Source organism: Triticum dicoccoides, chromosome 4B (genome assembly GCF_002162155.2).
Source record: "Triticum dicoccoides isolate Atlit2015 ecotype Zavitan chromosome 4B, WEW_v2.0, whole genome shotgun sequence".
In the NCBI taxonomy this organism is placed as follows: Eukaryota; Viridiplantae; Streptophyta; class Magnoliopsida; order Poales; family Poaceae; genus Triticum; species Triticum dicoccoides.
The window spans coordinates 425,427,676-425,443,324 of NC_041387.1; the positions used below are offsets into that span (position 1 = coordinate 425,427,676).

Sequence of the window (15,649 nt, forward strand, 5' to 3'; positions counted from 1 at the left end):
CGCCGCTGCCCCGCCACCTCGACGCTGCCCCGCTGCCTCGACGCGACCCCGCCGCCCGGACGCCGCCCCGTGCACACCACCGTCACCGGAGCACCACCACCACCACCCGTCGCCGGAGCATCCTTATCCTCTCCGAGCGCCTCCTCCACCCCGGCCCGCTCCTCCAAGGTAAGCTACCGCCCCGACCCCTTAAGCTGTTGCTGATGTGCTTACGCTCTAAAGGATGACAACGTTCATGAACTTCCTCTTCGCAAAAGCCAGCCACCATTTGTTGGGAGTGCCATTAGCTCTGTATGCGCAGTTGAGCAGCCTCCCGCTCGTTTCCTCCCTTATCTGCTTCAGATAGTTCCTCAACAGTTCTGCATTAGAGAAGTTAAGGGGAGTTAGAATATTCTGCTGTTAGATTTGATCGGTTTCTACCAATTTATAGTTGAACTAGCCTAAGGCTTAAGTAAAATGCTACTGTTTGATTCTCTCTGAAGAAGTAAATTACGTGAAATACCAAGCAAACAACTTATTACTTTTGCAGACAAGAGTTAGCTTAGTTACTTTCACTAAAAGCATATGCACGTGCAAATATGCAATTGAAGTTGATGGAGCTATATATACCTGCTTCCTCCCCAGATTGGGGGAGAGTGAAAAGTCCAGGGAAAGGAAACCCTGCTTCCCCAGGCACAGGAACTTTTTCCAACCCTAGGTTAATGATTGCCTTAGTTCCGATAGCCAGCGTCCGGCAGGTTTCTAGTCTTTTCAAGGCAATATTGATGTAAGATGTCAGATAGATGAGCAATTTGTCTGCTGGGCTTTTGACATGGAAGTTTTTGAAGAAAACATTTGCACGGAAGAAAGTTATTGCTTCATCAACTATATCCGCCTTATCTGTAATAGCATCAACATTTTAATAAGCAGTTCAGCGTGGTCATGCAGGATCGAAATGTGTCTGATGTTGTGACAGTACCTGAATCTGAGGCTGGGGCTGGGCCCTTTATATGGGTTTTGAGTGGAAGCAAAGGACACCCACAGGCTTTTGTGATCCCGTCATCATCAATGAAACTAGAGTGATAAACCTGTCCATGATGGAGAAATGCATATGGTGCTCAGATATCGCATAGATAACGTTAACCGTGACCAAACTAGAACTAACAAAACTAGCATGGGATACTAAAGCAAGCGATTAGCACATTTGTTTTGAAATACTAGAGTGTTTTGAAATATCGATGTTTTGAAATACTACAGTAATTGGGTATGCCTATATGATTTCTGGCACATTTCCTGTACCTACAATACAAATTTGTGAGCATAGCTTCTGTTGTCAATGCAAAAAACTGTTCCTTGTAATGTACATACTCATACTGCATCTTTTGGATTGTTCATTTCTGTTTATCTTGTGCCGATGCTACTTAGTATGTACTCACATCTTCATGCTGGAAGGATAATACTGTAGGTAGACCATTTACTATTTTTTCATTTTTGAATATGGCTAACTCTGCTTCCCCCAATCTGCATATCCTCTGTTCTGAGCATAATTTTTTTGCCATATCCTTTTCACACCTGGCATCTGCCATTGTAACTTCATACTGATGTAACATGTGAATCTGTTGGTCCTGCTTATTGTCTTTAAAGAAGTCAATGTACCTACCTATTTTTGTGCTATGTTATTATATTTGATCAGTATCAGTTGTGTCTCTCTTAAGAGACTCCTACCTTTTCTGACTCGAGTTGTTAACAACATTTCCATACTTCTGTTAGCTACAACATTTTTTTATTTGAATTTGGTACTCCATGAGTTTTTACTACTGCTAACATAGAGTATTTGCTACTAGTAAAACAAGGATTTTGTATAGTTTTTACTACTGCTAACACACAGAGTATTTGCTACTAGTAAAACAGGGATTTTGTATGCACTGCTACCTGATGAGTGCTTTCTTTGTACTATTTCACCTTGGCATGCATATGTTTATTTCACCTTAGACGGAAATGAGTGTTATCAAGGAAATGGTTTTAGGTAAACCAGCACATCTCATCAGTCTTTCTTACTCAATGTTATCACCTGCTTGGTTTTAGGTGATGGACTCATTTCCGGTGGTTGTTCTGCTTTAGTTTTCCTGATGTTGTTTCGCGTTGGGTTCTGATTCGCTTTTCTGCTATTGTTTCTGTGGTGATGCAGACTTGTGGTGAAGAAGAGCAAGGCCAAGAAAGACTCCAACAAGCCCAAGCGTCGTCTTACTCCTCATGTGAGCCCCAGATTTGATTTGTTGTTGTGGTTCGATTCACTCAAAAGGGAGTGATAATTTTTCCTATGTTCATAGTGTGAGATTGATCCAGATTGAATGTTATGCATATCTTAAACATAGGAGTGTTAGTTCACTGCTGCTGTACTACTTGTCAAGTGATGCTGCTGCTGCTATCTGCGAGTTGCTGCTAGTTGTGACTTTGTCAAGTGATGCTGCTGCTACTTGTGATCTTCTAAAATGACCCCTTTCTCCTGAAATGTTGATTAATTTCCGTTTCGGTTGAGAAATGGGGCACTCCAAGGTCAAGAAAATTAGCAAAGGTCATGCCCAATTTTCTTGACCTAGAAGGTGCCCGATTCTCAACCGAAATAAAAATTAATTTGCTTTAGTGGTTGGATTAGTTTAGTATTTTTTTCACACACTCAGACACCCTTGCTTGCCATGTGTGTGAGAGAGATAGTGAGAGGAGACAAGAAGAAGGGGGTTAGGAAGATATTTCCTGCTCATCAAAGCTAACCATCTCCCCCTTTTCACCCCTTTTCCTTTGTCTTTTGTGGGTTGCAAGGAAGCTACTGTCTTAGCTAGCTTAGCTTGTGCACAAATCCCAGTGTTACAATCTAGAAAATTAGCCTGTAAAGATGAGGTCCCATGCTGGCTGTACCACTGCATCATGCAACAGTGCCTTCAAGATCCAAGGCAATATCACAAACATCATAGGCAATTTGACCAAACTCACAACCTTGTATCTTTGCAGCAACCAACTTTCTAGACACAATGCTACAAATGCAGGATGACAACGCCCGTTCTTTCATGACTCCCACGATAGACGGCGGCTTCATCCACGCTCCGGTCCCTTGAGTCGAGTTGTCTAGTTCTGAAACATCGATTGTCTCATGTTGTAATTAAACTTTAATGAACTTGTAGTATGTCTCTTTGGTTTCGAGAGTCGTTCAACTTAGATGTAATCGATGCTATTAATGTCTTGCTTTTCTCTTCCGATCATTCTGTTGCATAATTATATATTGCTTATGTATTGTCTGTGAATTGGTACTAACGTTTCGTTTGGCTAGTGCATAGCGATGCCGACGTATGTCGTGTACAAGGGTAAGGTTCCCGGAGTCTACGATGACTGGGAGGAGTGTCAGAGACAGGTTCACCGATTCAGCGGTAACAGTTACAAAGGGTACACCACTAGGGCCGAGGCCGAATCTAGATACGCCCGCTATCTAGCGGGAGAGGGGAGGGAGCGTTGGAGGAACCGGATGAAGACGAGTTTCATCGTGATGATGCTCATCGTGATGACCGCAGCTCTCTTCTATGTGATGGTAGTTTAGATGATCGATATCGACTTGTAATGTGAAGACAAACTCGCTACTCGCGGTCTCGAGACTTGTAATATAATGTTCTATCTTTGTTCGGTCTTTTTAATTCGGAGACTAATACGATGAATTGTATTCGGAGACTAATATGATGAATTGTATTCAAAGACTAATCTTCTATTGTATTCGATGAATCTGTTGTTGATGTGTGTTGTCTATATTTTGTCAAATTATACATTTTGTAACCTGTGCAAAAAACAGAAAATAAAAAAATAAAAAAAACCTAATATTCATACTAATGGCGCATCACATGACAGTGCGCCATTAGTATGACAATGCATACTAATGGCGCATCACTTGGTAGTGCGCCATTAGTATGCCGCAGTTACTAATGGCGCATCCAGTGGTGGTGCACCATTAGTATGCCAAAGCACCTGGGTATACATGGCCCCTGGGAGGCATACTAATGGCGCACGCTGGCCTATACTAATGGCGCACCCGCGGTGCGCCATTAGTATACCAGATACTAATGGCGCACCAGGTGGTGCGCCATTAGTAAAAATTACTAATGGCGTGCTGTTAATGGCGCACCACAGATGCGCCATTAATGGCCATATTAGGTGCGCCATTAGTAGGGGTTTATCTAGTAGTGCTTCCCCCGTAGCCTGGAACGCCTAGACATCACCATGCACACCCCAAAGCCTCTCTCGCTCTCTCCCGTGCCCATTTCCTCTTCCCCCTCGCTCTCTCTCGCGTCCGAGATCCCCGTCGCCGCCGTCCATAGCCACCGTGGACTCGGCCACTGCCGCAGCTCCCCGACACGCTCCCCAGCTCCGCCACGTCGCCCTCGTCCTCTCGTCCAAGCCGCGCGTCGTCGGACACCCCGTGAAGCCATCGTCTTCGCCTTCTTCACCTTCAGCCGCCATGGATCTCCACCGCCGCCCGCCGCCGTCAGCGCGTCCCCAAGCCCGCTGAGCTGCTCTTCCGGTCCGCTGTGAGGCCCCGCGTCGGTTCCCCCTCCTCTTCTGCACCCCCGCGTTCTGTAGCCATGCAGTCGCTCAAGCCCGAGCTCCGGCCGCCGCCGCGAGCTTCGCTCCGGCGAGCTCTGGCCTCCCCAGCTCCTCCCACCCGCCCCACTAGATGCGGGAGAGAACGGGCTATGCCCCTTGGCCGTGCTCCGGCCGCCGCCGTGAGCTCTGCTCCGGCGAGCTCCGGCACCCCCACGGTCTCCTGAGTGTCCCACTGGATGCGCGCGAGCCTGGGCTCCTCGCAGATGGTCTCCGTCGCCCGAATGGTCGCCAGAGCGACGATCCCAAACCCCTTTGACCTCGCCGGCGGCTAAACGCCGGTGGGGTTTGACCCCTTTGACCTCGCCGGCCTTTCAGGTGGGCCCCGTGGGTTAGGTGATTAGCTTAGGGATAATCACCGTTAACTAACCCCCCCTGACACTGACCAGTGGGCCCAGCGCCACTAATCCTCTAATTAGGATAAACTAACCCCCTTGTTTAAACCTAAGACACTGACGCGTGGACCCCACACGTCAGGTTTGACCTGGTCAGCGTCGTTGACCTGCTGACGCAGGCATGACGCAGTTATTTATTTTGTAGATTTAAATTAAATCAGGAAATTCCAGAAAATGCTATAAACTTCAAAAATTCATAGAAATTCAACGTAGCTCAGATTGAAATAATTTATATATGAAAAATTATCAGTAAAATGCAATCTATCCATCTGCACCAGTTTCATGCATGAAAAACCAACTTATACCTGCTGTATAGGTGAAAACACATAAATGGCATTTATAAAGACTTAACTTGGAGTTGCATTTGAATTCTTGATTCAAATGGACTTCAACCAAATGAATGATAGTTGCATTAGCTCAAACAGCATCACATCTACATGCCATGTTCGTGCATCATATTCTTGCATATGCTTGTGTATTGATTGCTGACACCGTTCCTTCTCGATAGGTCCTGCTTCGGAGACCGTTCCAGAGTACCTGTCTGAGGAGCAGTGCCTTCCCTGTTGATCTACCAGGCAAGCAAACCCCCTTGTTCATTCCGATACAATCCTACTCTCTTGCTCATGCTCTCAGTTATTGGATTAGGACAACAACGATTCAATTGCTACTTTGTGCTACGGTAGTTGAACCCATTCCTCTGCATGACCTGTCATTGCCACAGTAAATAGTTGAAACCCACTAGCATGTGTAGGAGTTGATTAAAGCCATTGTTGTGTTCCTACCATGCCATGCCTGCTATTTCTTAGAGTGTGTAAAGTCTGATTCATTGGGAATGAATTGGAGTGTAGTGCTACATTCTGATGCTGAGAGTTAAGTGTGTGAATACGATTTGGTAAAGGTAGCGGTGAGAGGCCATGTAGGAGTACATGGTGGGTTGTCTCACTAGAACCGTCCTTAAGCACTGAGTTCTGTGTATGTTGTCCAATGACTAGCTACTACCACACATTGGGCTCCGGGCGCTCCAAGCCCTCTCGACTTATTAACCAACTTGATCTCTGTCCAGGAGTCGCAACTAGTTTTTGGTGTTTGTAGGTAGTGTTATTTTTCTACCAAGTGGCACCCGGCAGGGTGGGCTTGGGACAGACTAGGCACACGTGGCCTGGTGTACCGAGTGGCACCCGGATGGTGGGCTCGGGAACCCTGCACACATCGTTTGGGGCCATGATGGAAACCTCGGCCGGACTCCCTCGCGGATGGAACCCGAATAGGCGATAAACCTGGACTAGAGTCTTGTGTGGTTAGTCAGGTCATGGCCGACACCCTCGCCAGGCTTCTGCTTGAAGGTTGCCGAGATACATGACGTGTACATGGCGGTAAGTGGCGAGAGTGTGTGTGAAGAAGTACACCCCTGCAGGGTTAACATGATCTAGTCGAATAGCCGGGTCCGCGGTTATGGACTTCTTGGATGGTTACATGGTACATAGACAACTTGAAGTGGATACTCTAAAATGCTCAAGACAAGTGTGAGGGTTATGGATGGCCTTCTCGTAGGGAGACGGGGATGAATCCATAGTAGTGTATTGTGTGGTGGTTAGTGGACTCATGTGCGTTGTCTCACCTCAAAGAAATTCTCGTAGTCGTAGAATAGGATAGCCACTGAGTCAAAGCTGGCTTGCTGCAACTAAACCCCACCTTACCTTCTTGATACAAGTGTATGTATGATAGGATATGATGTAAGTCTTGCTGAGTACCTTTGTACTCACGTTGCTTTATTTACGTTTTTGCAGCGAAGACTTCGGTCTTACTAGTTACAAGGACTTTGACAAGTAGCTTGTACCTCAGCTACGGTCTTGATCGGATGTTGTAGATAGTGAGGCTCGTCAGCCTTTTTCATTTGTAGATGTCTATACTCAGACATGTATTGCTTCCGCTTGTTGCTTGTATGCTATGAATGTTGGGTCATGTGACCCCTGCTTGTAATAAATGCTATGATGGCTCTTCTGAGCCTTTATCTATATGACTTGTTGAGTTATGTTGTGATGCCATGTTGTACAGCACATACTTGCATGTTATGCGTACGTGTAATGTGTATTGCTATGTGTGGGATCTGACTATCTAGTTGTTTGTCCTTAGTAGCCTCTCTTACCGGGAAATGTCTCCTAGTGCTTCCACTGAGCCCTGGTAGCTTTCTACTGCTCCGGAACACTTAGGCTGGCTGACATGTGTCCTTCTTCATTCCTGTGTATGTCCCTTCGGGGAAATGTCACGCGGTGTCTACCAGAGTCCTGTTAGCTTGCTACAGCCCAGATTCTCGGGAGTCCTGCTAGCCCAGTTGCTACATCCCGGATTCACTCGCTGATGACCGACACGTTCGATGCTGGGTCATGTATGCCTGTCCCTGTAAGTTAGTGCCACTTCGGATTCACGACTAGCCATGTCAGCCCAGGTTCTTATCATATGGATGCTAGCGATACTATCATATACGTGTGCCCAAAGGCGCAAACGGTCCCGGGCATGGTAAGGCGACACCCGTGAGAATACCGTGCGTGAGGCCGCAAAGTGATATGAGGTGTTACATGCTAGATCATTGTGGCATAGAATCGAGGTCCTGACAGCTTTGGTATCAGAGCCTGGCTGCCTGTAGGATTACCAAGCCAAACTGGTCAAAGTTGAGTCTAGAAATTCTTTAGTTATGTAAGGGAATTGATTGTGGGAAGTAACGTAAGGCTCTTTTTACTCCTTATTCCTCATGGCCTTCTGATCTGAGTCATCCTATCTTTCCTGCGGGGTTAAGGAACTAGGCTTTCTCTTCCGTCTATCAGGATCACGTGTTACTACTTCGTAGTCCCATAGGATTGGTTGATCAGAGTCATATCCCAATTTTCGAGTACTTTCGGTGTAGTCGGTTTAGTATGATCTCAGACCCTTGAGTGGTGATGTTGAGTTGTTGTACTACTCCTTTTTAGGATGATGTCTGAATTTGAGCATTCTACTGTCATTATGCTACTGGAATTGCCCTAGGAGTACGAAAGATACTAATTTCCTTGTCCTACATTCTACAACCTATAGTTGATGCTGGTTCCGTCCTTGGTTTCGTTTCTCAGGATCTCATCAGTTAAGCGAAGTTCTGTTGCTCGTAGCCAGAACCACGAAGAAGGTAGGGATGAGGATCCTCCCAACCCGCCTTCGTTTTGTAGAGTTCATGTTAGAGATGGAGAGGAACAAGTGTGAGTCTAACCGCTTGTTGGCACGTATCGAGGAGAACACCGCACATCAGTTCAAAGGGTCTGCAACCACTCATGACTTCATTCGCTTGCACCCACCCACCTTTCATCATTCTATTGAGCCAATCGATGCAAATGAATGGATTCGTAGCATCACTCACAAGCTGCATTCCGCGAACGTAGCTGAAGATGACAAGGTCACCTATGCCGCATACCACCTGGAAGGTCCTGCTAGTCTTTGGTGGCAGAACTATGAGGCTATGCTTCCAGTTGGCCAGATTCCTACCTGGAGGGATTTCACCGAGGCTTTTCGTGAGCATCACATTCCCCAGGCCCTCATTGATCGCAAGAGAGAAGAGTTCTATAGTTTCACCCAAAGTAAGATGGTTGTTGATGCTTACAGCAGAGAGTTTGAGAACCTCACCCGTTATGCCACAGAAGAGGTGTCCACGGATGCCAAGAAGCAGGCTAGGTTCCGGAAGGGTCTCAACCCCAAGCTGCGTCACTATCTCCACCTGCATCATTGTGATACATTCCAAGCTCTTGTGAACAAGGCCATTAATGCAGAGACAGCTCAGCTCACGTACGAGGAGTCTCGTAAGCACACTTGTGATTTGGGATCTTCTTCCGGTTCTGGTTCTCAGAAGCGCCGGATTTGGGTTCCGAACTCCGCTCTTCCTTCCGGATATTCACCAAGGTCATCTTACATGGCGCCTCACCCAGCTCTGTCGTATGTTTCACCCAGGTCTACTAGTAGACTGCTTGTCAGTGCGGGTCCACGTCCAACCTCAGGGACTTGCTTCACATGCGGGAAGCCAGGACACTATGCACGTGACTGCTCTCAGACTAGTTATGCTCCACCCAAACCCGAGAAGATTGTTGGATGTGTTAAGCCATCAAGCAAGACAATCAGTGCCGAGCAAGCTCGCACTAAACATGGACGTGTGCATCACGTCTCAGCTAAAGACGCTCATGATGATCCGGATGTCGTTCTTGGTACACTCCTTGTCAACTATCACCCAACATCGGTTCTGTTCAATACTAGAGCATCTCATTCTTTCATCTCTAAAGGCTATGCTCATTTGCACGACATGTCATTTTGTGATATGCCAACTCCGCTTGAAATCCAAACCCCAGGGTCGAGATGACAGACCACCAGAATAAGCTATGGAAATAAAATCCTTGTTGATAGACTTGTACTCCTTGCATCACTTGTAGCCCTCAAGTCCTCAGATATTAACATCATCTTGGGTATGGACTGGATGACAGCTCATCATGCCAAGATTGATTGTTACACCAGGTCTGTTCAGCTTACACACCCATCTGGCAAGATAGTCACTGTCTCCACTAGAGTTGTAAAGCATCAGCTCTATTCTCTTAATGCCAGCCCTCTTCCAGATCTTGAAGATATCCCGGTAGCCCGTGACTTCCCGGATGTCTTTCCAGAGGAACTGGCAGGTGTTCCACCTGACAGAGATGTAGAGTTCGTCATAGATCTTATCCCAGGAACCGCTCCAATCTCTAGGAGACCTTATAAAATGGCACCCTTGGAACTAGCCGAACTTAAGAAACAACTTGATGAGTCCTTGCAAAAGGGTTTCATCCGTACTAGTTCTTCTCCTTGGGCTTGCCCCATCCTCTTCGTCAAGAAAAAGGATGGTACAGACCGGATGGTTATAGATTATCATCCCATTAATTTGGTCACGATAAAGAACAAATATCCGCTTCCCAGGATCAACGACCTGTATGATCAGCTCGCTGGGTCCTCAGTCTTCTCAAAGATGGATTTGAGGTTAGGCTACCACCAAATCAAGATCAGAAACGGTGACATCCCCAAGACACCCTTTGTCACTCGTTATGGCCAGTACACGTACACAGTCATGTCCTTCGGTCTAACCAACGCTCCAGCAACATTCTCTCGCTTGATGAACTCGATCTTCATGGAGTACTTAGATAAATTCGTCGTGGTTTACCATGATGATATTCTTATTTACTCGAAGAATGAGGAAGAGCATGCCGAACATCTTAGACTTGTGTTAGAAAAACTCAGAGAGCACCGTCTTTATGCCAAGTTCTCCAAGTGTGAATTCTGGTTGCCAGAAGTGACCTACCTAGGCCACGTAAACTCTGGTAAGGGCATTGATGTCAATCCCGAAAGAGTTAAGGCCGTTCTCGATTGGACTTCCGTTAAACAAGTTAGGAGTTTCCTTGGTCTAGCCAGTTATTTTCGCCGCTTTGTTGAAAACTTTCCAAAGTGGCCAAACTTCTCATGGAACTTCTCAAGAAAGATAAAAAGTTTGAGTGGTCCCCACAGTGTGGGTACAGTTTTCAGGAACTGAAAAGACGCCTGACTTCTGCTCCCATACTTGTGCCACCGGATTTCACTAAGGACTTTGTTATCTATTGTGATGCCTCACGGCAGGGACTAGGTTGCATTCTTATGCAGGATCGTCATGTGATTGCCTATGCATCTCGACAATTGCATCCACATGAGGAGAATTATCCTACACATGATCTAGAGCTTGCAGCCGTAGTCTATGCACTCAAGACCTGGCGACATTACCTTCTTGGTAAACGTTGCGAGATCTACACCGATCACCAGAGTCTCAAGTATATCTTCACACAACCAGATCTGAACCTTAGGCAAAGACGTTGGTTGGAAGTGATCTCAGATTATGATCTAGGGATTACTTAAACTCCAGGCAAAGCCAATGTCATGGCTGATGCGCTAAGTCATAAATCCTATTGCAACAATCTCATGTTGCAACAGGGTCAACCATTTCTCCATGAGGAATTCTGTAAGCTTAACCTTCACATTGCTCCTCACGGATTCCTTTCTACACTGGTGGCGAAATCTGACCTTGAGGATTGGATTATCGCTGCTCAATAGTAGGACACGGGAATTTCCCAGATCAAGAGAAACATTAAGAAGGGAGTTGGTGGATGTTTCTCTATGGATGATCGATGTGTTATTTTCTTTGAAAACCGCTTGGTGGTTCCCAAGAATCAACATCTGCAAAAATTGATTCTTAAGGAGGAGCATGAATCTCCTCTCATGATTCATCCCGGTAGAACTAAGATGTATCAGGACCTACACCAGAGGTTCTGGTGGAATAGGATGAAGAGAGAAATTTCTCAGTTTATTGCTAACTGTGACATTTGTCTTGCGTTAAGGCAGAGCATCAGAGACCTGCTGGCACCCTTCAGCCATTAGCTATTCCTGAGTGGAAATGGGATAAAGTTGGTATGGATTTCATCACCGGTTTTCCCAGGACTAAGAGAGGGAATAATGCTATCTTCGTAGTCATTGATCGTCTCTCCAAAGTGGCGCACTTCCTACCTGTTCGAGAGAGTATCACTGCTAGTGAGCTCGTTGACTTATATATTTCTCGAATAGTGTCACTTCATGGTGTTCCACAAGAGATCAATTTAGACCGTGGCAGTCTTTTCACTTCTCATTTCTGGGAGAGTTTCCAAACTGCCATGGGAACCCATCTTTCCTTCAGTACCGCTTTCCATCCTCAATCGAGTGGTCAGGTGGAAAGGGTCAACCAAATTCTTGAAGACATGCTTAGAGCTTGCATTATCTCATTCGATATAGATTGGGAGAAATGTCTTCCTTTCGCCGAGTTTGCTTATAACAATAGCTATCAATCCAGTATCAAGAAAGCTCCTTTTGAGATTCTCTATGGACGAAGATGTCGAACACCTTTGAACTGGTCAGAAACCAGTGAAAGACAATTCTTTGGACTGGACATGATCCAGGAGGCAGAAGAGCAAGTTCGCATCATTCGTGAGAATTTGGAAACAGCCCAGTCTCATCAAAAGAGTTAGTATGATCGTTGTCATAAGGATGTGACTTATGAAATTGGCGACAAAGCTTACCTTTGGGTTACTCCTTTGAAGGGTACCCATCGTTTCGGTATCAAGGGCAAGTTGGCTCCTCGTTACATTGGTCCTTTTCGCATTCTCGCTAAATGAGGAGAGGTTGCCTACCAGTTGGAACTACCCCCACATCTTTCTCGAGTTCATGATGTCTTCCCCGTCTCTCAACTCAGGCATTGCTTCTCGGATTCTATCCGCGGAGTGGACCACAAAATGCTTGATCTCCAAGATAACCTCAAATATCGAGAGTACCCTATTCGCATTCTTGATCAACCAGAGCGTGTCACTCAACGTCATAACATCAAGTTTCTCAAGATTCAGTGGTCTCATCATTCCGAGAGAGAAGCTACTTGGGACCAAGAAGATCGTCTTCGACTGGAGTACCCCACTTTCTTTCCGTCGACCCCTGAATCTCGGGACGAGATTCTTTCAAGTGGGGGCGAGTTGTCACATCCCTAGTTCTGCTATGATCAAGGCTAGCTAGCCATGTGTGCATCATGTTTAAATTCCATTTAAATTTGAAATGGGGATTTGTGAAACCCTCAAAATCATTTCTGGAAATGACCCAAATAAAAATTGCTCCAAAAGGGTCCAAGAAAGTGTTCATGTTGCTCTATGAAAATATTGGACAGAGATAAAAATCAAACCAATATTTTTAGGAGCTCATAAGTATTTATTTTGGGCATTTGGAACTAATGCATAATTATTTGCATTGGATATATATATACGTTATACATATAATATATGTCCAAAAATTATGCCATTTGTTGAGGAGCTCTGGAATAATACCACTAGTTCCTACAAAAATTGGCATAAGGAAATAAAATGATTTAGTATTATTATTAAGTCAAAACAAATGTCAGAAAAATAGAAAAGAAATGGAAATGGAAAAACCTACCTGTGCTTACCTGCAGCCATCTGGCGCCTCAGCCGGCCCAGCGGTGCGGCCCACTGGCCCAACCGCCAACCGTCGTCCTCCTGGATGTCGCCACGCACCCCCCAAGCCTCTCTCGCTCTCTCCCGTTGAGGGAGTCCTGGATTAGGGGGTATCCGGATAGTTGGACTATATACTTTGGCCGGACTGTTGCAGCTTGAAGATACAAGACCCAAGATTCGTCCCGTGTCCGGATGGGACTCTCGTTTGCATGGAAGACAAGCTTGGCGATCCGGATATTTATTTCCTTCTTTGTAACCGACTCCATGTAAACGCTATCCCCCTCCGGTGTCTATATAAACTGGAGGGTTTAGTCCTTAGAGGGACGATCACAATCATAATCATCATAGGCTAGCTTCTAGGGTTTAACCTCTACGATCTCGTGGTAGATCAACTCTTGTACTACGCATATCATCAATATCAATCAAGCAGGAAGTAGGGTTTTACCTCCATCGAGAGGGCCCGAACCTGGGTAAACATTGTGTCCCTTGCCTCCTGTTACCATCAGCCTTAGACGCACAGATCGGGACCCCCTACCCGAGATCCGCCAGTTTTGACACCGACATTGGTGCTTTCATTGAGAGTTCCTTTGTGTCGTTGCTGTAAGGCTTGATGGCTCCTTCAATCATCAACAACAACACGGTCCAGGGTGAGACTTTTCTCCCCGGACAGATCTTCGTGTTCGTCGACTTCACACTGCGGGCCAATTCGCTTGGCCATCTGGAGCAGATCGACAGCTACGCCCCTGGCCACCAGGTCAGGTTCGGAAACTTGAACTACACTACCGATATCCGCGGAGACTTGATCTTCAACGGATTCGGGCCTGCACCAAGAGCGCCGGACAGTCACGATGAGCATGGCTTAGACCTGCTTTCAGACAATGCTCGGGATATCGCCCTTGCAGGAGCCCCGGACCTAAATCCGGAGCAGATTACATTGCCCAAGGACGGGTGGATGTACCCCGCCCCGCAAGCCGCACACTCATCGGTGGTAGAAACGAACACAAGCCTCACCCCCAAAGAGGCCTGCGACACCGGACCCCCGGACTCGTATCCGGCTGTAGGTTCCAATCCGCGTGCTCCCGAGCCTGCCGAACCTGGTTGGGCTCCGGTAATGGAGTTCATCGCTGCAGATATCTTCCAGCACTCGCCCTTTGGCGACGTGGTGAACTCGTTAAAGTCTCTCTCTCTTTGTCAGGAGACTCTTGGTCGAACTATGTCCGGCTCGAGTGGGAAGCAGGCAACGAAGGAATTTGTTGCCCACCCACCACCCACTTCATTGCCACGGTCGATGATTTAACCGACGTGCTTGAGTTCGACTCCGAAGACATCGACGGTATGGACGACGATGCAGGAGAAGAATAGGAACCACCGCTCATGGGGCGGTGGACAGCCACCTCCTCATATGATATATATATGGTGGACACTCCGACAGAAACCAATGGCGACGAGGCAGTCGACGATAACCTATCAAGGAAGAAGTCAAAGTATGAACGTCATTAGCGCCGCCTCAAGCTCCGCCACAACCATATCAGTGCAGACATAAAAAACAATCCATACGGTGCCAATGATGAATACAATCCCGACCAGCCTGCCTTCGAGCAGGCCGGACAGGCGGCGGGCGGATACTTGGAAAGGGACAATTGCATGCCCCCCTCCGAAGATGAGGTGAGCCTCGACAACTACGAATTCGGCGTGACTGAAGACCCTGTGGAGCAAGTTCGCTTTAAGCGACGACTCATGGCCACGGCAAAAAGCCTGCAAAAGAAACAACAGTAGCTCAAAGCCGACCAAGAATTGCTCAGAGACAGATGGATCAGGGTCCTGGCCACCAAGAAATATGGACTCAACCGCCCCACCAAAAGGTACCCGAGGCACAATTTGCTACCTCAACCTAAGAAGGAGAACCTAAAGCCCACACCCCGGCGCCAATATACCACGGTCCGGGACAATACGCAGGAAACGCGAGGCAACATCCACAAACCTCGACATAGGCGTCATAAGCGTCAAGTCAAGGAAGGAGGTACCGAATTCTGCAACCCCCAGTCCGGTCAGCGGAAAAAGAACAGCTCAAGCCAATCCGGCCCGAGCAGCATACTCGATCAACCATGCGAAATTCATGGTACCCCTAGAAGGACGGCCAAGCATACCAACAGAGAATGCCGGATCCTCAAAACAAAACAGTCGGTCGCACACCGGAAACAATGAAGGGAGGTTTCCAACAACGAAAGACCAATCAAACATGGCGAAGTCAAAAGAAGATCCTCCACAGTACAAAAATACGTCCGATCTTCACTGATCACATCAACCGTCCGGACAACATCAACCATGGCAATCTAATTGCACTCACTATTGACCCAACACTCCGGGGGCTCCATCTGACATGAGCCCCCACGGGCATAAAATTATCAATAACATCTTCTAAAAGATGCCAGGTGCAAAGGCCAAGTTTTATTGGCCCACCACTTTATCGGTTGTCTTCGAATCACCAAACAAATACCACGCCGAAGAATAAGTCTTCGACATTGTCCCTTTATATAGTAATTACCAAATACTACCAGGACAAGCCGCGTTGGCTAGATTCAACGAGGT

General features: G+C 46.8%; 1 protein-coding gene across 1 annotated transcript; it reads right to left on the reverse strand.

Annotated features, from left to right (window-relative positions):
• Nucleotides 1-187: 187 nt before the first annotated feature.
• On the reverse strand, nt 188-13,042 carry LOC119292719 (actin-related protein 2/3 complex subunit 3-like). The gene is made up of 4 exons (XM_037571452.1): nt 13,033-13,042; nt 959-1,096; nt 610-879; nt 188-359 (listed from the first exon to the last, which is right to left on the reverse strand). Exons 1-4 carry the CDS (start codon nt 13,040-13,042, stop codon nt 217-219), a joined length of 561 nt encoding a protein of 186 aa, XP_037427349.1. The 3' UTR covers nt 188-216.
• Between the last annotated feature and the right edge of the window lie 2,607 nt (nt 13,043-15,649).

Coding starts and splice junctions, on each gene's coding strand:
- LOC119292719 (XM_037571452.1), bottom strand. Junction 880..958: donor AGCCCCAGCCTCAGATTCAG/GTACTGTCACAA, acceptor ATGCTATTACAG/ATAAGGCGGATATAGTTGAT. Junction 360..609: donor CCAATCTGGGGAGGAAGCAG/GTATATATAGCT, acceptor TCTCTAATGCAG/AACTGTTGAGGAACTATCTG.